A 26,706-nucleotide genomic window follows, 5' to 3' on the forward strand; every position below is an offset into this window, starting at 1 on the left:
AAATAGGAGGCTTTACTTTTGAAACCACTCTCGGATTCAAGATCTGTGGGTTTATTTATCCTATACTATCACGAACAATTTTCATTTGATTAATTTAATGATTTGATGCGCCTCGTGAAAATATGAAAAAAGAAACCCATAGAACTGACATAAACGAATTAGACAAAAATAGCAAAACAAAAGAAGAAAAGATTGATCACAATACCAAATGGATAATTTGGAGAAAAAAGAAAAAAACAAAACGATCCATAAAAGCTGTTATTATTAGCAACATTTGCCTGAATGCAAATGCATAGATATGCAATTGCTTATAAAAATATATATGTAAATGACCCTTCATTTGCATTTATTTATAGAGATAGAAATATCTATCTACACAAACATTACTTAGTAAAAAAAAATAACAAAACATGTATAAAACAATTTTCAGTGGGTTTTTTTGCTATCATCAACATTTTTTTTGCTATTTAAGTCATCAACAATTTTTTTTGCTATTCTTTAAGTCATCAACATTTTTTTTGCTATTCTTTAAGTCATTAACATTTTTTTGCTATTCTTCAAGTCATCAACATTTTTTTGCTATGCTTTAAGTCATCAACATTTTTTTTCTATTCTTTAAGTCATCAACATTTTTTTGCTATTCTTTAAGTCATCAACATTTTTTGCTATTCTTTAAGTCATCAACATTTTTTGCTGTTCTTTAAGTCATTAACATTTTTTTGCTATTCTTCAAGTCATCGACATTTTTTTGCTATGCTTTAAGTCATCAACATTTTTGTTTGCTATTCTTTAAGTCATCAACATTTTTTTGCTATTCTTTGAGTCATCAACATTTTTTGCTATTCTTTAAGTCATCAACATTTTTTGCTATTCTTTAAGTCATCAACAATTTTTGCTGTTCTTTAAGTCATTAACATTTTTTTGCTATTCTTCAAGTCATCGACATTTTTTTGCTATGCTTTAAGTCATCAACATTTTTGTTTGCTATTCTTTAAGTCATCAACATTTTTTTGCTATTCTTTAAGTCATCAACAATTTTTTTGCTATTCTTTGAGTCATCAACATTTTTTGCTATTCTTTAAGTCATCAACATTTTTTTGCTATTCTTTAAGTAAGCAACATTTTTTTGCTATTTAAGTCATCAACAATTTTTTTGCTATTCTTTAAGTCATCAACATTTTTTTTGCTATTCTTTAAGTCATCAACATTTTTTTGTTATTCTTTAAGTAATCAACAATTTTTGGCTACCCTTTAAGTCATCAACATTTTTTTTGCTATTCTTTAAGTCATCAACATTTTTTTCACTATTCTTCAGTTATCAACATTTTTTGCTATTCTTTAAGTCATAAACATTGTTTTTGCTATTCTTTAAGTAATCAACATTTTTTTGCTATTCTTTAAGTAATCAACATTCTTTTGCTCTTCTTAAAGTCATCAACATTTTTTTGCTATTTAATTCAACAATTTTTTTCTATTCTTTAAGTCATCGACATTTTTTTGGTCTATTCTTTAAGTAATCAACATTTTTGTTTGCTATTCTTTACATCATCAACCTTTTTTGCTATACTTTAAGTCATCAACATTTTTTTTTGCTATTTAAGTCATCAACATTTTTTTGCTATTCTTTGAGTCATCAACATTTATTTTGCTATTCTTTAAGTCATCAAAATTTTTTTGCTATTAAGTAATCAACATTTTTTTGCTATTCTTTAAGTCATAAACATTTTTTTGCTATTTAAGTCATCAACAATTTTTTTTTGCTATTCTTTAAGTCAACAAAAATTTTTTTTGCTATTTAAGTCATCAATAATTTTTTTGCCATTCTTTAAGTCATCAACATTTTTTTGCTATTCTTTAAGTCATCAACAATTTTTTTGCTATTCTTTAAGTCATCAACATTTTTTTTGCTATTCTTTTAGTAATCAACATTTTTTTTGCTATTCTTTAAGACATCAACATTTTTTTTCTATTCTTTAAGTCATCGACATGTTTTTTGCTATTCTTTAAGTAATCAATTTTTTTCTATTCTTTAAGTCATCAACATTTTTGTTAGCTATTCTTTTAGTCATCAACATTTTTGTTTGCTATTCTTTAAGTCATCAACATTTTTTTTGCTATTCTTTAAGTCATCAACATTTTTTTTGCTATTCTTTAAGTCATCAACATTTTTTTGCTATTCTTTAAGTCATCAACATTTTTTTTATCAACATTTTTTTTGCTATTCTTTAAGTCATCAACATTTTTTTTGCTATTCTTTAAGTCATCAACATTTTTTGCTATTCTGAAAAATGATAATAAATTACCAATGTAATTTATATGATTTTCCTGAATTTTTGAGATGAGCATTAGGTATTCGTATTATTTGGATTCATCAAAGTACTGTTCTCATCTTGAGTGTCATTTTCACAACGTTTGGTCGATGTAAACTATGACTTACACACATCACAAAAATAAGGTTTCTCTTTTTTTTATTTTACTTCAAACATCTCAGAAATCAAGTGGCCAACAACAGCTTACACTTGAGGTCTACATGAGATAAACCACACACTTGACAGGAATAAAGTTTGTCGCCAGTGGGTGTCCTTATGTGCTTTTTTAAGTCAGAGTCTGATGAAAATTCTGAACCACATATTTTACATTTTGTTTTATTTTACTTCAGTCAAAGTTCTCAGAAATCAAGGAGCCCACAACCTGGGGCTAACACTTGAACTCTATATGAGATACATAGATATTCGAACGTTCCATTAAAGTTCTTTATCTCTCAAACACTGAGTTAGTAAAGAAATTGAGAACATAATTTTCCTCTCTCCCAATTAACAATTTTCATACGTTGTAGTATATCTTTCGTTTTGGTCTCTTGGTCTTACTGGATTCCAGGATATGAATTTATCTAGTCTGGTAGAGTATCCAGCTCCGTGCTATTACTTGAGGTAACATCACTTGGACAAGGTGCAAGATTCCTCATAAAAGCTAATGTGGGTTAGCCATAGAAAGGAGATCTTATTTGAGTTGCGAATACTATGTGATTTTGAATATTTGGTCAGGGTTTACTTCTAGAGAAAAGTATCCTATTTGACAAACCTATCTGGAGCTAACACTTAACCTCTATATGAGATACATAGATATTTGAATGTTCCATTAAACTTCTTTATTTCTCAAACACTGAGTTAGTAAAGAACATTTGGTCAGGGTTTACTTCTCTGGAAAAAGTATCCTCATGCCAGATTGTTCTGACAAACCCCTGTACAGAGAGACCTTAGACACTCGAGGATTGTGTCTAGTAGGCATTCAAGTTCTCCCCTCCAGTGTGTGTCTGTATGTGCCTTTTTAAGTCAGAGTCTGATGAAAATTCTGAACCGCATATTTTACAAGCATAAGGTTTTACGCTTTTTTGTTTTATTTTACTTCAGTCAAAGTTCTCAGAAATCAAGGGGCCCACAATTTGGGGCTAACACTTGAACTCTATATGACATACATAGATATTCGAATGTTCCACTTAAGTTCTTTATCTCTCAAACACTGAGTTAGTAAAGAAATTGAGAACATAATCTTCCTCTCTCCAATTAATTATTTATACATTGTAGTATATCTTTTGGTTTGGTCTCATGGTCTTACTAGATTCCAGAATAAGAATTCATCTAGTCTGGTGGAGTATCCAGCTTCGTGCTGCTTATTGAAGTAACATCACTTGGAGAAAGTGCACCATTCCTCATAAAAGCTAATGTGGATTAGCCATCGTGAGGAGATCTTATTTGGGTAGCGAATACTATGTGATTTTGAATATATGTCGGGGTTTACTTCTATGGAAAAAGTATCCTCATGTCAGGTTGTTCTGACAAACCCCTGTACACTCAAGGAAAGAATCTAGTAGTCATTCAAGTTCTGTGTATCATATGGATTTTTAATTGAATCCTCTGCGACACACCTCGCAAGTATAAGGGTTCTTGTAAACATCAGATTGCATGCTTATTTTTATTTTAAACGACTCTGTAAAAGCCAAACCATAGGAAATGTTTTTTTTGTAATCTGCACACAATGTGTGGTGTTGACATTCATCATCAAATGAAAGTTTGTCATTATTGTACGATTGTTTCAAGGCTTCCTTATCAATTTATCATTGATTGTTGTTTTTCATGAAAGTCTCTGTCCTATCAACATACATTTTGCTTTGACCCCAGCCTTCGTTTTTCTGCATCTCGAGTATGTATGACCATGTGACCTTTTAGCTGAGAACTTGTAGAGAATGCAGTCGCACACACCAAGCAAGAATAAGGTTTCTCTCCAGTATGTGTTCTCATGTGTATTTTTAAATGAGCACTCATGGAATAGGCGTTACCACAAATTTCACAAGAATATGGTTTGTCGCCAGTGTGAGTTCGGCTGTGAATTTTTAAATTAGAACTGGTTGAAAATGCTCGACCACAAACTTCACAATTATAGGGTTTCTCTCCAGTATGTTTGCGTATGTGTCTTTTTAATCGGAAATTTGTTGAAAATGCAGAGCCACACACTTCACAAGAAAAAGGTTTCTCACCAGTATGTGTTCGCATGTGTATCTTTAAATATGAGCCTGAATATGACTTGCCACACACGTCACAAGAGCGAGGCTTTTCTCCAGTGTGTGTTGACATGTGTGATTTTAAATTAAAATATCTTGCAAATGCCCAACCGCATATCTTACAAGAATAAGGCCTCTCACCTGTATGAGTTCTCATGTGGACTTTTAAGTAAGAATTGATAGAAAATGCTCGACCACAAACGTTACAAGAATATGGTTTTTCTCCTGTGTGTGTTTGCATATGTCTTTTTATATTTGATCGTTTTGAAAAGGATATGCCACAAACTGTACAAGAATAAGGTTTTTCTCCAGTATGAGTTCGCATATGAATTTTTAAATAAGAATTCATAGTAAATGCTTTGCCACACACTTCACAAGAATATGGCTTTTCACCAGTATGAGTTCGCATGTGACCTTTTAGGCTAGAACTTGCAGAAAACTCTCTCCCACACACCTGACATGAATAAGGTTTTTCTCCAGTGTGTGTTAACATATGACTTTTCAAGTGAGTACTCGTTGGAAATGCTGTGCCACAGGCTTCACAAGAATAAGGTTTCTCTCCAGTATGAATTCGGATGTGACTTTTTAGGATAGCTTTACTCGAAAATGACCTGCCACACACTTCACAAGAATATGGTCTTTCACCACTGTGTTTTCGCATGTGTATTTGTAAATAGGAATTCGTTGAAAATGCTGATCCGCACACTTCACATGAATAGAGTTTATCGCCAGTGTGTGTTGACATGTGTCGTTTCAAATGAAAATCTCTTGAAAATGCTCTGCCACATACTTCACAAGAATATGGTTTCTCTCCAGTGTGTGTTCTCAAATGAACCGTTAAATGAGCACCTGTCGAAAATGATCTACCACATATGTTACAAGAAGTAGACTGATATACATTGTGCGATTGCATATGTACTTTTAACTCTGAATTTATCGGAAATCCTGCACCACATATTTCACAAGAATAAGGTTTCACTCCAGGATGTGTTTGCATGTGTTTTTTTAACTGAGAATTCCTCGGATATGCTTTTTCGCACACCATACAAGAATAAGGTTTCTTACCAGTGTGTGTGTTAGTATGTCTGTTGAGGTTTGATTTCTTTGAAAATGATTGGTTACATACTTCGCATGAATATGGTTTCTCTCCAGTATGTCTTCGTGTGTGAATTTTTAGATGAGTCTTTGTCGAAAACCCCTTGTTACACACGTCACAAGAATAAGGTTTCTCTCCGGTGTGTGTTATCATATGGATTTTTAACTGTGAATTTGTTATAAATCCTCTGCCACACACCTCGCAAGTATAAGGGTTCTCTTCAACTTCAGACTGCATGTTTATGTTTTAGATGACTCCAAACAATGCCACGATATATTTTACAATCTTTTTTTAGTTTTAAGATTTAGTGTGCTTTTGATTTTTGTGTCGATGGGATTTTTTGTTGAAAATGCAGTGTCACAAGAATAAACTTCTTTTGTACTACTTTACAAAAAATCCTGTTCAGAAGAAACTTAATAAATTGAAATAATGATGTAATAATGGTGGAATACGGTTAAATCATTTGAATACTGTCAAGAGTAAGGACGTACTTCACAATTTTTAACTCCAGATTGCATGCTTATTTTTATTTTAGACGACTTTGTAAGTCAAACCTTTACCACAACAGATTTTAAAGTCTTTTTTGTTTTAAAATTCAGTGTTCTTGTAACTTTTATATTGATTTTTTTTCTTTGATTTTTTTTTTTTTGTGATTTTCATATGTTGTAGCATATCTTTTATTTTGGTCTCTTGATTTTACTAGAATTTATCTAGTCTGGTAGAGTGTTCAGTTTTGTGCCATTACTTTCAGTAACATCACTAAAAGCTAATGTGGGTTAACCATAGCGAGGAGATCTTATTTAGGCAGCGAATACTATGTGATTTTAAATATCTGATCAGGGTTTACTTCTAGGGGAAAGTATCCTCATGTCAGGTTTTTCTGGCAAACCCTATACAGAGAGACCTTAAACACCCGAGGAAAGCGTCTAGTAGGCATTCAAGTTCTGTATTATCATATGGATTTTTCACTGTGAATAAGGTTTCTCTCTTGTTTTATTTTACTTCAGTCGAAGTTCTCAGAAATCAAGGGGCCCACTACCTGGGGCTTAAACTTGAAGTCTATATGAGATACATAGATATTCGAATGTCCCATTAAAGTTCTTTATCTCTCAAGCACTGAGTTAGTTAAGAAATTGAGAACATAATTTTCTTCTCCCCAATTAACTATTTTTATATCTTGTAGTATATCTTTCATGTTGGTCTCATGGTCTTACTGGATTCCAGGACAAGAATCTATCTAGTCTGGTAGAATATCCAGCTTTTTGCTATTACTTGAGGTTATATCAATTGGAGAAGGTGCACCATTCCTCGGAAAAGCTGTGGGGTAGCCGTAGTGAGATCTTATTTGGGCTGTGCATACTATGTGATTTTGAATATTTGGTCAGGGTTTACTTCTCTGGAAAAAGTATCCTCATGCCAGATTGTTCTGACAAACCCCTGTACAGAGAGATCTTAAACACCCGAGGAAAGCGTCTAGTAGGCACTCAAGTTCTGTGTTATCATATGGATTTTTAACTGTGAATAAGGTTTCTATCCAGTGTGTGTTCGGATATGGATTTTTAACCGTGAAATTGTGATAAATCCTCTGCTACACACTTTGCAAGAGTAAAGGTTCTCTCCAGCTTCAGATTGCATGTTTATATTTATTTTAGAGGACTCCAAACAATGCCATGATATATTTTACAATCTTTTTTTAGTTTTAAAATTTAGTGTGATTTTTCTGGCTTTAACTGTGAATAAGGTTTCTCTTTTGTTTTATTTTACTTCAGTCGAAGTCAAACCATTACCACAACAGATTTTAAAGTCTTTTTTGTTTTAAGGACATACTTCACAATTTTTAACTGTGAATTTGTTACAAATCCTCTGCCGCACACCTCACAAGTATAAGGGTTCTCTTCAACTTCAGATTCCATGCTTATTTTTTATTTTAGACGACTCTTTAAAAGCCAAACCATTACTACAACAGATTTTAAGGTCTTTTTTGTTTTAAAATTCAGTGTTCTTGTGACTTTTATATTGATGCTTTTTTTGAAAATTCAGCGTTCTTGTGACTTTTATATCGATGTGCTTTTTTTTGAAAATTCAGTGTTCTTGTGACTTTTATATCGATGTGCTTTTTTTTTTAAATGCAGTGTGCCAGAAGAATAAAGTTCTTTAGTAATACTTCATAAAAAAATGTTTTTCAAACATTTTTTTATATTTATTACAAAAGACAGTGTGTCAGAGAAATAAAGTTCTTTATACAAAATTTTTTTATCTATCTACTGAGATGGAATTTCATCAACTGAAATAATGATATTTATTCACGGACATATCTTTTAAAAAAATTTTAAAATATGGACCCATATATTTTTCACTGGTGTTTTTGCATGTAAATTTTTTTAAACTTGCCTTTTACGATGGAATGAATTCATCAGAAGGAGACAGCTCAACCAACACGGGATGAATACTGTCAAGAGTAAGGACACGCTTCACAAGATTTTGACAAATTTTTGAGCATACAGTACTTTATAAAAAATTGTTTTTTTAATTGTGAATTCATAAATATCCGCTACACATCTCACAAAAATAACGGTTCTTTTCAACTTTTGATTGCATGTTTATTTTAGTATCAAAATTTCTCATTATTTATACAAAATTTTTTATTTTTCGTTGTTTTGCCAGAAAAATCCTGCTGAGATGGAACTCCATGCATATTCAAAAATATTTTTTTCTAAATATAAACCCAAATATTTTTACATGTATGTTTTTGCACATATATTTTTAACTTGCCATAAAATGCAAAGCAAAACACTTAGGACGTGGTTAATTCATTTGAATACTGCCAAGAGTAAGTTTGCATATTGTCTTTACAAATGTTTGAACTTATTTTTCCAAGTGTTATGCATAAATACATGTTCTTGATAAAGTCTGTTAAATGAGGAATCCGTTTTACTTACATTCACATGCTTAACATGAATACAATTTTAGTCCCAGTATGTTCTTCACTGCGCCCATTATCTTATGTATTTTTTAATGAGAAATTGATGATTCATTCAGACCAAAAGAACAAAATAAATTTCACGCTATTTTGTGTTAACTAGATGAGTTTCTTCTCCTTTGTAATGGTGGTCTGCAAATAAAAAGGAAATACAAATCTTAAAATATAATAAAAATATTTTTTCCTAAATATATTTTTACATGTATGTTTTTAAATTTCATATTATTTTGTGTTAACTATATGAGTTTATTCTCCTTTGTCATGGTAATCGGCAAATAAATAAAAAAGGAAATACAAATCTTAAAATATAATAAAAATACTGTAACAATTACATAACAGATCTATTTCGTTTATATGTAAACACTAAATCTTGCATTATATAGTTCTGTTCATATAGTATAGTAAATAGACTTATATAACCGCATAAGCATTAGCACATGACTGCACAGTTTCCACAAATCAATGCACACCCAGTGACTTAGTACTAGTTTCAAACCAATCATCTAACCAAAACCAAATTAGATGTGCAATTATTTTGCTAGATTAGTGGCTCATTTGCCTTGAAAAAATACCCTTATATTTTGAAGTGTATTTTAAACCAAAATTTGATATTTTCTTGCCTATATATTTTTTAAAATTGTATTGACTGAAAATGCTAAGCAACACATTTTTGAAGGATGCAGCTCAACCAACATAGGACAACCTTCACATATTGACTTTTCAAATGTTTGAACATATCGCATATTACAAAAAAATATTTTCCAAGTGTTTATTCACAAATGTTCTTGATAAAGTCTGTTAAATACTTACATTTCATATGCTTAATAAGAAAACCATTTAAACACCAAATCTTGCATTAGAGTAGACTTATAACTGCATAAGCATTAGGACATGACTGCACAGTTTCAACAAATCAATGCACACCCAGTGACTTAGCACGTAAAGATGATTCAAACTATTTCCAGTGTTAATAAGCTACTGCACACAGCTTGTTCTGTGTCTGTGTGTTTGATCTAGACAAAGCAAATTTGGCAGGTATAAACGGCTCACCATACTAGTTCTTATCTTGATAGCTTCATGCGATTCTCTTACATATTTTTTTTAAATGAGAAATTTGTGAGAATGCCGATTTAATTGGGTCAAAAGAACAACATAAATTTCATATTGTTTTGTGTTAACTAGATGAGTTTATTCTCCTTTACATAACATATCTATTTCTTTAATATGTACACACAATATCTTGCATTATATAGAGTTGTGCTCATGCAGAATAATAGACATATAATTGCATAAGCATTAAGATATGACTGCACATGAGGCCGCTCAATCAACATAGGATGAAGACTGCCAAAAGTAATGACACACAACATATTGGTCATACAGAATAATAATTCAAACTACTTTGAGTGTTGATAGGCTAATGATAGAAAATATCCGTTTGTCTATGTTTTACCAGAAGCAGTCTGCCAAAATGAAACTTTCATATAAAATTCTGTTATCGTCAAAAGCAAAGTCTACAAAACAATCCCCTTTATAATAGGAATTCCATTATTTTATAAGAACTTGAATTTATTAGCAAAATACGAATTTTAATAAATATTTATTTTTAAAAAAATTGCACTTGTCTGGTTTTGCTGACAGTTAAATTTTAATTTTAAAGTGCTCCTTAATTCATTATTATTTTGACCCATGTGTACAACAAAAACTTAACACTTTTGGAAAATCTCAACTTTCAACATTTGAAGATGTGCCAAGATTTACAACAATCACTAAATAACTTCCTTTATAATTTAGTGCTACCTTAAAAGTTGACAGATGCATATTTGGCAATGAAGATATTTGGGGCTTTCCTTTGAAGATGGTGACCCACTTTCTTATTCAATAATAATCACTCAGATGCAGCCAGATATTCGCTATCACTCAGATGCAGCCACACTATACAGTTTCTTTCATGATTTTACCGATTTTCCAAAGCAAAACTCCCTGCATACAAGATTTTAACAAATGTTTGAACATACAGCACTTTATAAAAAATTGTTTTTCTAAGTGTGAATTCATAAATATGTACTACAAATCTTGCAAGTATAAGGATTCTCTTCAACTTCGGTTTGTATGTTTATTTTAGTATAAAAATTTCTCATTTATTTCTTAAAAATGTCGGCACAAATTTTATAAGTATGAAATTTCTCAGTGTTTTTATAGATACTTTGGAACTTTGTACCCTTTATGTTTCATGCAAAGCAAAACACTTAATAGGATGCAGTTAATTCGTTTGATTACTGCCAAGAGTAAGAACACACTACACAAGATTGTCGTTACAAATGTTTGAACATATTGCACATGACAAAAATTATTTTTCCAAGTGTTTATTCATAAATAAATGTTCTTGATAAAGTCTGTTAAATGGGGAATCTGTGTTACTTACATTTCGTATGCTTAACAAGAAAACCATTTTAGTTCCAGTATGTACTTCACTGCTGCCATTCTCTTATATATTTTTAAATGAGAAATTAATGAGAATGTTGATTCATTTAGGTCAAAAGAACAAAATTTCATGTTATTTCGTGTTAACTAGATGAGTTTATTCTCCTTTGTAACAGTAATCTGCAAATAAACAATGGAAATACAAATCTTAAAAATAATAAAAAACTATGACAATTACATAACAGATGTATTTCGTTTATATTTAAACACTAAATGTTGCATTATTTAGAGCTGTGGTCATACAGAATAATAAATAGACTTATATAATTGCATAAGCATTACGACATGACTGCACAGTTTCAACAAATCAATGCACATCCAGTGACTTATCACAAGATGTTGTGTATTCATTTGAAGAAGACAGCTCAACCAACAGGGGATGAATACTGTCAAGACTAAGGACAAACTTCACAAGATTTTAACAAATGTTTGAACATACAGCACTTTACAAAAAAATTGTTTTTCTAAGTGTGAATTCATAAATATCTGCTACACATCTCACAAGAATAAGACGGTATTCCAATTATGGTACTAAAGAAACTTCAACTTGAACTATTGCCCATACTTACAAAAATGTTTAAATGTTGTTTTAAAGAGAATTGCTTCCCATCACCCTGGAAAATCTCATCCGTATGTCCTGTATTTAAGAATTCAGATGATCGGTCATCTCCCTCTCAGTACAGGCCAATAATCTCCTGTGTGCCATAAGTTGCTAGAATCTGTGTTAATTGAGAACTAATCAACTATCTCAGCAAAAATAACCTTCTTAGTGACACAAATATGGTTTCTGTTCTGCTAGAACTACAACAGATGTGCTTATAGTTATATCTCATAACTTCTTAAATTTCTGATTGCATGTTTAATTTAGTATAAAAACTTCTTGTTTATTTCTTAAAAATGTTGACACAAATTTTATAAGTATGAAATTTCTCAGTGTTATGCATAGATACTTTTGAAACTTGGACTCTGTGTTTCAGTGTTTCCTTGAATTAAAGTGGATACATATTTAAGTGATGGATATATAGGTGATGGGGGACCTTTTTTATTCAATATTCAATTTTAATCAGATGCGACCAGACACTATCAAGTTTCTTTCTTCACCTCAATGTTGTTCCAAACCAATCATCTAACCAAAACCAAATTAGATGTGCAATTATTTTGCTAGATTAGTGGCTCATTTGCCTTGAAAAAATGCCCTTATATTTTGAAGTGTATTTTAAACCAAAATTTGATATTTTCTATATATTTTAAAAATTGTATTGACTGAAAATGCTAAGGAACACATTTTTGAAGGAGGCAGCTTAACCAACATAGGATGAAGACTGCCAAAAGTAAGAACAAGCTTCACATATTGACTTTTCAAATGTTTGAACATACAGCACTTTACAAAAAATTGTTTTTCTAAGTGTGAATTCATAAATATGTGCTACACATCTCACAAGAATAAGACGGTATTCCAATTATAGTACTCAAGAAACTTTAACTTGAACTATTGCCCATACTTACAAAACTGTTTAAATTTTGTCTTAAGGAGAATTGCTTCCCATCACCCTGGAAAATCTCATCAGTATGCCCTGTATTTAAGAATTCAGATGGTCGGTCATCCCCTTCAGTACAGGCCAATAATCTCCTGTATGTTATAAGTTGCTAGAAATTGTGTTAATTGAGAACTAATCAACTATCTCAGCAAAAATAATCTTCTTAGTGACACAAATATGGTTTCTGTTCTGCTAGATCTTCAACAGATGTGCTTACAGTTATATCTCATAGGATTAGTGAATCTCTCGATGGAGGCAACCTTTCTAGGGCAGTTGCTCTTGACATATCTTTGAGAGGGTATGGCATAAAGGTTTACCTCACAAGATCTCCAGCTATGATATAGCTGGAAATCTCTTCTCAATTATTAAATCATTTCTTTCTGATAGGTTCATAAGAATAGTAGTTGAGGGGCAAAAATCAGAAGCTCACAGTATTAATGCTGGAGACCCTCAGGGGTCAATCCTCGGCCCAACTCTATTCCTGATCTACATTAACGATCTTCCAAATCACATCCTTACATCATTTGTAGACATTTATGCTGATGACACTACCATCTATGGTAGCACATCTAAGACCGTAAACGACCAAGTTCTCCCCAATTCGCTCTCTTATGATTTTGAACATGTGGTACAATGGTGAAAGGAGTGGCTGGTTACTTTTAATGCATCTAAAACCAAGCTTCTATCTTTACATCATCAACGCTCTGATACCCTATTTGACATCAATTGAAATAAATGGCTCTCGTCTTCGGGGGGGCCTCATGTTTTGACAAGTTTCTAAGCTTGATCTTTACTCCTGAAATGGAACACATACATCAAATCTGTTGCCAAGGCTGCTGGAAAAATGGTGGGATCCTTCTATTGATCCAATAGATATCTCACTGCTGATGCAATTCTCTATCTATATAAGAGCCAGGTACGTCCAAGGATGGAGTACTGTTGCCACATCTGGGCAGGAGCTGCTAGAAAGGACTTGTCCTGCCTTGATAGAGTTCAAAATAGACTCTGCAGCCTAGGAGATGCCCTTCTCTCTTTCCTGCAACCTCTATCTCACAGAAGAGATGTTGCGAGTTTTTCTTTGCTTTATCGTTATTTTCATGCAATTTGTATTATTTAAAATATTACCATATTTGGCGAATTAAATAAGAAAATATCTTAGTGTGGCAGATACAAATATTCTCATAGTTAGCATGTGAACCATTTTTTTTTGTGATATGCCAGGTTTTTCTGAATAATTGTATGTTTGGCTCACTTTTACGACGGAATCGATGTCTCATTCATCGTTCAGTTCCAAACATACAATCAGCGTCGTACGTTTGGAACTGCTTACTTGAGCTAGCGACAGTGCCATTGTTATTTGTATTTTTTGTAGATCTTTGAAAAACATTTTAAGAAATACATTTTTCTTTTAGATGTGAAGATATGGGAATTTAAATCAATCCTTCAATTCAAATTTTTTTATTTATTTCATGTATAGAAATTAACACGAATAGCATGTATAAAATTTATACTGAGCATAGACACAAATTTGTTTACATGTATGTGCCTAGGTACCTAATTATATTCTTTCTTAGGTAAGAATATGAAGATCGGTTAAATGTCTTCAACTACGCTAACTTCTTATTTTCCTATGAAATGTAAGAAATTCTGCAGAAATAAGCAGGCTTCTCATTGGTCAGTTTGACCATCCACGATTTTGTTGGGATCTATCAGATTGATTGTTTTTATTAAATTTATTTTTGAGATGAGCATTATATATATTAATTTATTTCTATTTCAGACTATTATTCTAATCTTTATTAGTTGTCGTTTTCATCTTTATTGGTTGTTGTTTTTCACAACGTTTCGGCCAGCTATTCCTATGGAAGATATAAAACCTTACAGATTGAAAGGTCAAACTAGGGGACTTGTCAAGAGGCATTCGAAAACAAAACAATGTTTAACCTGTATGAATATACTTTCTCTCTTTTTTATGTCCCTCCCTCTCTCTCTCTCTCTCTCTATTTCTCTCATTCACTCGAAAAACAGCGTCCTCTTAGCTCTTATAGATTGAATCAATGGAATGATACTAACGTGACTGAAATCAAGTACTTCATTGGCTTAACTCTTACACATGTGGACGATTCAAAAACCATCTGTGGGTATTATTGGTTCATAGATATGTTATACAAGTCTGACCTTTGGTCTCCAACAATGTCAAGGAATCATTTTCAGTTATTGCTTCAATTCTTACATTCTTCAAATAATGGTGATCATTTTTCGAAAATTAAACCTTTGTTAGACTACTGCATTAATATAATGGAACATATTTGTGGCACAATGACGTAGCCCCTTTTAAGGGAGCTAAGGGCTTCTATATTAATAAACCTTGTGTCTAACTTGGCCTGCAATTATGTGGAGGCAAACACACATACACACACATTTCAGTGCGGTGCAATTGTGTAAAACAGGTGTTTGTGATTTTGAAAATGTTCTGCAATGACTCAAGCCAAAAATGAGTTTGTTTATAAAATTGAATCAAGGCAAAACGATATAAAACCTTAGAGATTGAAAGGTCAAACTAGGGGAACTCGTCAAAGAGGCATTCGAAAACAAAACAATGTTTAACCTGTATGAATATATCTTCTCTCTTTTTATGTCCCTCTCTCTCTCTCTCGCTCTCTCTCTTTCTTTCTCTATTTCTCTCATTCACTCCCTTTCTCTCTCTTTCAATGAAGAAAGAGAGAATTAAAATATGAGTGTATTGTTTTAAACAGTTGAGATTTGCTCTCTATACGTGATGGGTCGACTAAATATGCTTCCTACTTGTTAACTGTTAAATAAATTGTATAATTTTTATAAAAATGCATTTGTCGCTATTTTTATACAAGTATTCGATTTCAGCATGCCATTAATGCCGACAATGGGAAGATGCCTGCAATGACCACACATAATGCGACCCATGCCAGACAGTTATAGTCGACGACGTATCAACCCGTTTTCGTTGATATTTCCAGCATGTCTCTATCATTTAGATATCGTTGAATATCGTTTATTACCCGGGGAGCTGGTTGCGTTCCCAAGACGTTCCATAACCAAGTAACCCTCCTGGGGAGCGATAGTACCACATATTTACTCTCCTGAGCGAGACTTATGTATAGACTAGCCTGAGTGCTTGGCATTGCCCGCGTGTAAAAAAAAGTGGTAGTAGGCAGGAAGGCTCAAACCCATGATGTGAAGGCAGAAAAGAAAGTGAAAGAAAATCTGATATCTAACACCTACTTCATGACGCATCCGAAAGTGTAAAGCGTTATCAAAAAGATGACTTGCAGAAATGGCATTGCTTTTAAGCCTCCCACAAAGGTCGTTTTAATGTGGGGTCACTCTGGCAGTATCCAAATAAATAGCAATTGTCTCAGTATGAAGGGTTTCCTCTACATTGACCAAGGACCAATTACAGAACAGATACTACCTGGGTGGAGGCCGGGAGTTGGTAGTTGCATTTGATTAGTTTCGCTTTATTTATATGAAAAAAAAACAAACACTCAAAATGATTGCATGGAGGAAACTTTTTTAAAACTCGATCAAAAAAAGAAGACAGAGACAATGTCCGTTTGCAAATCTGAAATATTACAATCTAGGAAGGATAACAAAAATACTCCCTGAATTACACCCCCAGCTAAAAAACCTTTCGTAGACATACCAACCCCAGAACCCCCAGCCAAAAGGCCTTTCGTGGACATACCAACCCCAGAACCCCCAGCCAAAAAACCTTTTGTGGACATACCGACCCCAGAACCCCAGCCAAAAAGCCTTTTGTGGACATACCAACCCGAGAACCCCCAGCCAAAAAACCTTTTGTGGACATACCAACCCGAGTACCCCCAGCCAAAAAAAGCCTTTCGTGGACATACCAACCCCAGAACCCCCAGCCAAAAGGCCTTTTGTGGACATACCAACCCGAGAACCCCCAGCCAAAAAAAGCCTTTCGTGGACATACCAACCCCAGAACCCCCAGCCAAAAAGCCTTTTGTGGACATACCAACCCGAGAACCCCCAGCCAAAAAGCCTTTCGTGGACATACCAACCCCAGAACCCCCATTTCATGGTTCTTTGGTATGGATGCTTATCATTCAAGCAATATATCAGAAATAAAGCTCACAAATATGGTATAAAATTGCACGAACTCTGCAAGTCAAAGGGCTAGATTCTAAAAAAGAGAAAAATAGGAAATACTTCCTCTAATAGTGTTGGCGATAGTGATGATTTCTCTCCTAGGATGAATTGTAGGATTTTATTATAAGATCTAAATCTGTCACTAATGAAGTTGTAAACTTAGATAATGTAGTGTTAATAGTATGGACACAATAAATTTGTATGTGGCACCTATGGTAATTTGGTCTAGAGGGGAATTTCTGCAATCAAAATATTATATACATATAAGGCTCACAAATATGGTATAAAGTGGTATTAACTCGGCAAATCAAGGGGCTTGGTTCTAAAAATTATGGTTTATGCAGGAAAATCAAGTGAACGGAAATTAAATCTTAGCCATGCAGCTCAAGTCGTTCTTCGCGTAATGGACAAATTTTTGAACAAAGAATACATTATATCTACTTACAATTATTACAATTCAGTGTCCTTAACTAACGAGTAAACTGGTCATTCTACATACTTATGAGGAACTTTGAGATTTGAGAGAAAGGAGAATTCCAAAGATTTAGTGAATAAGAAACTTGGAAAAGCAGATTGGATGAGATCAGATGAAGTTGTGCTCTGCAAATTGAAAGATAAACGAGATGTTTTGACGATCAGCAATACGTGTAAAAATTGAAATAGTAGATATTACAAACAGAAATGGTAAACTGGCAAAAAAAAAAACAATACTATTCGAGACTATAACAATGACAATTGATAGAGCAGACCAGATGATCTTCATATTATTCCCCTCTGAGAAAGACCATACAATGGGACAAGAAGTTAGGTCTTCCCATCTTGGATATTTTGCTGCATAATGCACATCTGTTATATTGCAAACAAAATGGCAAAATATCATTCCTAGAATTCAAAGTTGTTTATCTTATTGGTGATAGAATTCCAAAATCAAGCCTTAGTCCATCACAGATGTCATTATTTGGAAACTATTCCAAGTACAGAATAAAAACAAAGGTCAACAAAACCATGCAGAGTTTGTACAAAGAAAAAACAAAAACGCAAGACTCAATATGTATGTACTGCTTGCCCTCACAAACCAGCACGGTGCGTTGATAAATACTTCAAAATTTATCATTTAGTATTGCAGTAGGGCTGATGCAGGAAGAAAGGGGTGTGGCGACTCTTTACAAGTTGAGATACAGTCGGACTCCAATTTCAACTTCAACTGTGCTTTAACTCTGCTCCAACTGACCCTTTCGACTCTGCATCCTGTTCATATTCTCCCTGGACCAATCATATCCAGTTATGTCACCCCAAGGGAGATCCTTGCCTCCCAGAGTGCACCTGTGGGTCTGCAAGCATTCTCATGCCCTGAATAGTCACTCCTGCAACCTCTGGGTTGCACGCCTTGTACTCAAACTAGAAACATCCTTAGTCTCGCACCCTGAGTCATTCCATTTTCGGATTACAATTTACAAAAAAAAAAAAAAAAAAAAAAAAGATATTGTTGTCGATTGTCATAATGAAAATCACAAAACCAATCTTTCTCTCAGCAAGGTCTTTTGCCATCACTCAGGCACACCAATGATAATTAAAGATTAAAACAAGTCATATCTGCCTGGCCTCTCCAGCATTTCAGAAGACTTGACCCCCCCCCCCCATGGGGAGCCCAATCGCCCCTTGGGACGGTCACGTCACAAAGGAATTGTCATTTGTTATCAGTTTGCATATTTTTTGTAATAAAAATAACTCAAATCAGCTTTTATTTATAGTGAATCATTCAACTTATAAACATATTCACTAAAAAAAAAAAAAACACGCACACGAATATAATATGGAAAATATATAAAAATTTTATTTATTTATTTTTTAAAGGAATTGTCACAAGCCATTTTTCCTAAATAAATTGTCAGTTTTTACCAGTTTGCATATTTTTTGTAATGAAAATAACTCAAATCAGCTTTTATCTATAGTGAAGCATTCAACTTTTCATTTATATATATACTAGCATGGGTGCCCGGCATTGCCCGGGTATTTGGAGATGTATGTTGAGCAAAAAAAAAAAAAAAAAAGCGGTAAATTTTTTAAAACTTTGACCCCTATTATGATCCCTTAAAATTTATTGTTTTGGGCTCAAATCGAGTTATTAAGTTAGATCCATGTCCAAGGAACCTATATCTAAAATTTCAAGTATGTAGACCCAACATTTTCGGAGGAGTTTGGTAGAGTTCTCAAAGGTCAAATCGTTGAACTTTGACCCTCTTAATCGCCAAATTTCTGGCCAAAAACCGATCACATCGATTTTCCCCAACTCTCAGTACCCTGAATATCAAATTTGGAGTCTGTAGACTAGAAATTGACAGAGTTATTGCGTAGGGAAATGTACACAGACGCACTTTTATAGATATATAGATTTGCTAGAAAGAAAAACATAAAAACAATGAAGGGGCCAAATAGGAGATAACTCATAAACATACTATTCAATATGTGTTAATTTGAGATGCCAGTTCAAGTTAAAGACAGTTATCGTACATGCCGAACGCACATTGACTAATAGAAAAACGAAATTCTTTTCATTGTTTTTACTCTAGAGTATATATCCGATACAGTTAATCAACCGAGAACCACATCACTCTACATAAAAACATATAAGATATCAATGGATATATACCTGAGAATCAAAACAAGGAAAAGAATATGCTGTTGTCATAGCCCTAGTAATCGGTTAAAGAAACTATTGTTGTTATCAGCAGTCGAGCTGTTGCTATTTTTTTTTTATTTATTTTATTTTATTTTTTTTGCTAGTCAACTCGCTAATTTCGTTTTGCTAAAATTTGCATTCCCTTCCACTTTTTCCATCCGTTTACGGCCGCCATCTTGTGGACTAATTAATTAAGTCAGGCACGTTGCCATAGAGACATAAAGGAGTCTAGCTGAAACCACTATCAATAATTTGACCCACTCTTTATCTGTGCCTAAATCTAAATGTAGATTCCATGAACAAAGGCTTTTTTTTTCTTAGAACGGCAGCACAGCTGTGGAACTTTGTTCCGATTGCCTGCTTTCCAACTGACTACAATATGATTGTCTTCAAGTCTGATGTAAACAAATTCTTGATGAGCAGTTAAGTAATCCAATTTATCAAATTTCCACTACTATCGATGACTGACATGTTCCTCTTGACGACTGTACACTTATTAACCTTTATTCTCGAGTGGCCCTCGAGCCTTGATAAGTGGTGACGACTTTGTAAAAATAAAAAAATAAAAAATAAGGAAACATCGCCCAAAAATTAAAAGTAAAAATCTGATATCTTTACAGAGAATAAAAACATATGAATTTGCTTTTGTTGTTTTTTGTTTGTTTTTAGATAGGACTTTCAAGTTAAATTCGATTTTTAGGATATATTTTGTTTATAAAATTGTTAGGTGAAAGTACAGAATTAGGCAGACATGAATGAGAACCCCCCCCCATACATTAGTATCCATTCAATAATAATCCATTGAAAAAAAAAATGGTAAAAAAAACGGAAAGCCATTCTTAACATGGAAAGGTTGGAAGAGTTTATTCCAAAAGAAGCCGTTCTTAACATGGGGAGGTTGGAGGGGGTTTATTCCGAGTCGTTCTTGGGAAGGTGGGGGGATTCTCATTCAGGTCCACCCGGAATTGTTACAAAACGCCCTCAACCCCCAGTTTACGAATGGAGTTTTAAATAATAACGTTATTAATAAAATAAATATGTGGGTTTGTATTACTGTATACATAGATTCGAAAAAGTTGTCAAAAAACAAATATATAACAAATAAATGTTATCAAAGGCAAGATAAGTTACTTTTCTACCAAACTGGATATATTTTTCGTGTTTTTACTCAATGTAACATGTTTATTCAGCTAGAAAAAACATACAGTGTTTAGCGATGTATTGGAACATTCAAGATGGCGTCTTATACTCTCTTTAACAGGGTAAGTGTGGGAAAAGATGTTATAAATAAAAAACCGGATAAAATACTGTTAAAAACTCGCTCAATATATGTTACCGTGACATAGGTTGACATATATTCGGCGGGTTTTTAATAGTATTTTGTATAGTTTTTTATTTATAACACCTTTTTCCATACTTACGGTGTTAAAGAGGGTGTGAGACGCCATCTTGAATTTTCGAATACATCGGTAAACACTGTATGTTTTTCGAGCTGAATAAATATGTTACATTGAATAAAAACACAAAAAATATATCCAGTTTGGCAGAAAAGTAACTTATCTTGCCTTTGATAACATATATATATATATATATATATATATATATGTGTGTTTTTTGACAACTTTTTCGAATCTATGTGTACAGTAATACAAACCCAAATATGTATTATATACGTTTGAAACCAAAAACAACGCATTATTACAAAATAAACAGACATTTATTTTGTTTGAAAATTATGTTGAAATTCATAAATATATTTCGAGGCAAAGCTTCATCATCAGTATGTCTCCCCCCCCCCATGTTGTTGCTGGGAGAGATAATCAGGTAATCCGTTTGTTGTTTTTACGGTAGTTTTTTTTTAAATCTCGGAACGGTGCGTTATTATTTCAGCACGGTCCGTATTCTGCATAAGCCCCGAAAAACGTAGAAGTGATTCCTAAGTGCACTTATTGATCCGTGCTTTTTTTTTGAAATAGTATTTTCATGTTTCATGATATCTTTTATTGTTATTAAATTGTAAGATTAAAGTACAGAATAGGTACAAAACACCCTCTCCTCCCTATGTTAAGAATGATTTTCTAAATAATAAGGTTATTATTTCAGCACGGATCAATAAGTGCGCTGGTACCCTAAAAGTTTATGACTTATCTGTTTTAACGGCATATCAACTCTTTGGAGTTTATTTTTAGTTACTTATGCAGAAAACAGTTTATTTTTTATGATAGGATTTTCAAGATAAATTCAATTATAACACACACTCAAATATATACATATATATATAGTAATTTATAAAATATATATATATATATATATATATATATATAGTGTGTGTGTGTGTGTGTGTGTGTGTGTGTATGTGCATGTGCGTACAAAATACGGACCCTGTTGTTTTTAGATAGGGTTTTTGGGTAGGTTTTAGTTTAGTGTTCTTACTAAAACGTAGAATGTTTAATCGGCTCGGAAAAAAAACAAGTTCAAAGGGTTCACGAGCACAAGAAAAAACTGTCCACAATGTATTTATGCGGCCATTTTTTTTTTTTTTTTTTTTTTTTTTTTGTAGTCGCGTACTCTTTGAAAACGAACCGAATAAACATTTTACAGTAAGTAAAAATATTAAAACCTACCCAGTTAGGTAGAAGAGTAACTTATCTTGCCTTTGGTGACATTTATTTATTATATATTTGAGTTTTTTTTTTTGTTTTGTTTTTTTACCACATTTTCGAAGGGCTGTGGACATTAAAAAAATGCCCGAGTTTTCAAGTTAAATTCAATTTTTATTATGTATTTTGTTTATAAAATTGTTAGGTGAAAGTACAGAATATTTTTACAAACGCCCCCCCCCCGGTGTTAAGAATGTGTTTCTGAATAACCACGTTATTATTTCAGCACAATCCGTATTCTGCATAAGTGCAAAAAGCTAAACTAATTCAATTCGCAGTACTTGTGCATAATTTGAACCAGGCGTAAACTCAGCGTTCGATCGGCTTTGCTCGGAACATGGCGGAAACTGCCGAGCGTCGCCGATTATGAAAACGGAACAAATGCTACTAAAAAAAAAATAAATAAATAATAAATAAATAAAAATAAAGGAAACATGTAAACATAATAATTTTAACAGAAGAAATAAACAAACAAACAAAAAAAGGTAAACTTTTACCACGTACCCCACTCCCACTGCCCAGCGTATTATAAACGCCCCAATCTCCCCACCCCCCACCCTGTTAAGAACGGCTTTCGGAATATACACTTGCCAACCTCGAAAGCCGTTCTTAACATGGGGGCGAGGGAGTGTTTATTCCGAAAGCCGTTCTTAACATGTGGTGGTTTGGGGTGGTTTATACTACGCTGGAGCAGTTCGTAAAAAAAAAAAAAAATACCAAAAAAAAAAAAAAAAACAGATAAGCAATTTTTTATTTTTTTAATTTTTTTTACGTCCTGTTCCGAGCAAAGTCGATCGGAAGCTGAGTTACGTCTGGTTCAATTTATACACAAGTACCCAATTAACATTATACTTACTTTTATATAATCTTCTTTCGATTTGTGTGTTGTAATTTGCCGGTTTTTTACATCGGTCGGTCGGTCGGTCGGTGTGGATGGCAGAATAACAGAGCGTATTTGACGTTAGATTCATGTTTTTTAGAGCGCATGCGTCATTGCGTCAATCAGCAAACCAATCTCTCTCTCTCTCTCTCACAGACAAGTTCTTTCTTTTTCTAATTTAAACTTATTACCTCGGTGGCGCGTGTATTGTTCTTGGCCTTCGGGTCAGAGTGTAGTATCTGTTCTGATTCTTCACTTCAATTAAGTTAATTATTCAATGTAGGGGAAACCCTTTATACTGAGACAATTACTATTTTGGGATACTGCCTTTTGTGGAGGAGCTGGTTTTCCCCCCAGTCCCCCCACATTAAAAACGACCTTGTGTCTAATTTGCTTTCGTGGGGAAGCAAATAAATACACCTATTATTATTTTGGTTATTTAGAATTAAACCTAATTAAAAAAAACATTTTTTTTTTTTTTTTTTTTGCGGACCTGTACGAGAGTGCCCCTCCCCTAAAAATGTGTTTGGCACTTCTACACTATTGGGACGAAATTTCGGAAATCGTAATACCGAATTTCACATGAAAACAATGGTATCCACGTAATACTCGTATTTTTAAGGTGATAATAGCCAAGAATTACGAAAATCGATAAGGTAGAAAATTATTTATTAAAAAGAAAAGGGTCAGTGTCAAGTTTCTTTCCAACTCCTCAAAAAAACTTTAAAATGACGATTTATGAAGGTTTTCGGTAGTGCTGAAAACGAATATCACATTTAAATTTGGGGCAGATAAGTAGTTTTCATGATATGAAGAAATCACTTTTTCAATGGGGGATCATTTTCCTATTTTCAGTGGGGGATCATTTTCCTATTTAAATTAAACGTAAAATGAGCACCCACTTTCTGGCCACCTAGTAATTTCTTCATATCATAAAACAAATTGAACTGTAATATTCTTTTTCAGCACCCCCGAAAACCGGCGCTGTTTTTATTATTATTATTATTATTATTATTATTATTATTATTATTATTAAGCGATTCGTTCATTTTTTTTATCTCATAATTTAATACGCTAATTATGCTGTCAGTAAGTTTACAAAAACATATTTTTGTTTTTCGTTCTTTTTTCATTATAGAACTTGTATAGTTGTTAACAAGTATTTCTGCAGTTAAATATTTCACAAAAATTCTGTTTACATTAGGGACACTGGAGGGGCGGGTGGTGTTGTGGCGGCCGCAACACCCACCCCCTCTACTGCCCCCTATGTAAACAGAATTTTTGTGAAATATTTAACGATTCTGCTTTAATGGTTAATGTCGGCACGTTACTTACGGAAAAACGGTTAATTAAACTACAGAAGCAGCTATTAAAAACTATAAAAGTTCTATAATAACTGCACGCACGCCTGTGGAACTCTGTTCCGTCTGCCTGCTTCCCACCGGACTACAACTTGGATGTCTTCAAGTCCAATGTTAACAAATTCCTAATGAACCAACCGCCCCCTTAAGTAAACACTTCATCAAATCTCCACACTAACGTAATGTACTTGCAATAACCCTTATCCCTGAGTGGCTTCCGGACCTTGATAAGTGGTGATCACTGTGTAAAAAAAAAAAAAAAAAAAACGAACGAAAAACAAAAGTATATTTTTGTAAACCGCTTGTGTAAGCTTACTGAAGGCATTAATTAGCGTCCTAACTTATGAAAAATCTCTTAGTAAAAAAAATTAAAAAAAAACAAAAAAAAAAAAAAAACAGCGCCAGTTTTCGGGGTTGCTAAAAACGAATATCACATTTAAATTTGTTTTATGATATGAAGAAATTACTAGGTGGACATAAAGTGGGGGCTCATTTTACGTCAAATTTATATAAGAAAATGATCCCTCACTTTTAGAAAAAGTAATTTCTTCATATCATGAAAACTACTTATCTGACCTAAATTTAAATGTGATATTCGTTTTCAGCACGAGCGCACACCACCGAAAACCTCCGGAGTCGTCATTTTAAAGTTTTTTGAGGAGTTGGAAAGAAACTTGACATCGACCAAGAAAATAAAGAGAATAGAATTTGATGAAAACGATCGTGACACAGGGAGAGTTCAAAAAGCGGGTAATTTTCCGTTTTGATTTAAACAAAAAGGCGGCAATTTTGCACTTGTTAACACGATTAAAGTTGTTTTATTTAATAATTCAGTAATATTCAGGTAATTTCGACTGCATAATCTGGAAGCTACCTTATTAGGGTACTTCTGTATGACAGTGAGTGACATATTAGCAAGAGAGACGAGTTATCGATTCCCGTTCGTCGGAAGAGAAATGACATCTAGCGGTCATTATGTGAACTTCAAATATAAAAAAAAATTGTTTATGATAACGCAAAAATATATAACGAAATAAATAACACAAAAATACATGAAAATTGAAACATTTATTGAATAAAAAAATGTATCAAAATATAATTTTAATGTATTAATATAGGCACCGCCAAAAATGGCCGCAAAATCAAGTTGTTGTTGTTTTTTAAAACGAAATTACATTTATTAAAATCCATTATTTCTGAGTAACTTTTTTTTTCCAGAAAGATAAAACCCTGAATTTTATCATATAGAAAACAGAATAATGTAAAACTTTTTCTACTATTTTTAATTCAATTTTAAATGTTAAATTTTCCCAAAAAGTTAACAATTAACATTTTTTGGCTTGCACAAAAAACGTACTTAAATATTTAAAAAAAAGGGTTTTTGAAATAATTAATTAATTTATTTATTATCTAACTAAGATTTAGGATGATTTTCTAAGAGAATATGCAAAAATATTATAATATAAGTACCTGAATTTCAAATAATTCCACTTATTCATATAGGTAACCAAATATTTCGCGTTGACGTAGAGTTCAGATCGAGTCTGTTTACGTTTTCTTTTGATGATAAAAAAACTATGGAAGACCAAACAGGCCAAAAAAAACTTATTTTTCAGTGACGAAAATTTCAATGTATTATTAAGCTGAGGCTGGCCAGTACCAGATGGGTGACCATTTGTATGCGTTTGGTTTTTAATGTGTATGTGTGTGGGGGGCAGGCTCCCCAAAATGGGGGGGGGGCAATTTAAAGCTGAATAAAAAAAAATTATTTCAGTGCGTTTGGTCCACCGTAGTCGAAAGGCGGCAAACGTTTTCAAACGGGATCGAAAAAAATGATGCTATTTTTAACACAAAGGGCACAATATTTATCGAATTTTTTTTTTTGGTATCGATTATTCAAAGCATGCCCTGTTTAATAATGGTCATGCATTATTCGGCTCGCTAAAAAAAAATTGTTAATTTATTTATCAAAAATTTTAAAATAGCTTTTTTCGTATAAATATTAAAATTTTTTTTTTTTTGTTTTGCTTAACTTAAATTAATTATTTTACTTAACATATTCACCGAATTTCACACTTCAAAACTCAAAAGCGGGATAATTAAACACAATCGAAGTTCTGATATTCAGACGTCAAAATAAGGTATGCAAACAATTTTTTTTTTTTTTTTTTTTTTTAATCTATAATTCTGTCCCTTACAACAACACAATATGTTGATTTCAGTTTCAGATGATTATTTTAAGCATATTTGTTCCCACTTCAAAACAAGGGGGGGTTTTGTAAGCAAAAAAAAATATATATATAAATATCGTTTA

At 32.9% G+C, this 26,706-nt stretch overlaps 1 protein-coding gene across 3 annotated transcripts; it reads right to left on the reverse strand.

Moving 5' to 3' along the window:
* Positions 1-244: 244 nt before the first annotated feature.
* On the reverse strand, positions 245-24,089 carry LOC145270946 (uncharacterized). 3 transcript variants are annotated; one of them, XM_080126493.1, is made up of 3 exons: positions 23,008-24,088; positions 11,060-11,238; positions 245-8,766 (listed from the first exon to the last, which is right to left on the reverse strand). In XM_080126493.1, the coding sequence occupies exon 3, from the start codon at positions 5,889-5,891 to the stop codon at positions 4,152-4,154; it is 1,740 nt and encodes a 579-aa protein (XP_079982619.1). In that variant the 5' UTR covers positions 5,892-8,766; positions 11,060-11,238; positions 23,008-24,088; the 3' UTR covers positions 245-4,151. The 3 variants fall into 3 exon arrangements, with proteins under 3 accessions (XP_079982619.1, XP_079982620.1, XP_079982621.1); XM_080126494.1 differs by lacking the exon at positions 11,060-11,238 and having other exon boundaries at positions 23,008-24,089; XM_080126495.1 differs by lacking the exons at positions 11,060-11,238; positions 23,008-24,088 and adding an exon at positions 9,445-9,569.
* Positions 24,090-26,706: the final 2,617 nt, after the last annotated feature.

This window comes from Euprymna scolopes, chromosome 46, assembly GCF_053919585.1.
Source record: "Euprymna scolopes isolate OS-2025 chromosome 46, ASM5391958v1, whole genome shotgun sequence".
NCBI lineage: Eukaryota > Metazoa > Mollusca > Cephalopoda > Sepiida > Sepiolidae > Euprymna > Euprymna scolopes.

Bases quoted from the DNA above. Each gene is read 5' to 3' on its own strand.
- LOC145270946 (XM_080126494.1), bottom strand. From the start codon at position 5,891: ATGCAGTCTGAAGTTGAAGAGAACCCTTATACTTGCGAGGTGTGTGGC.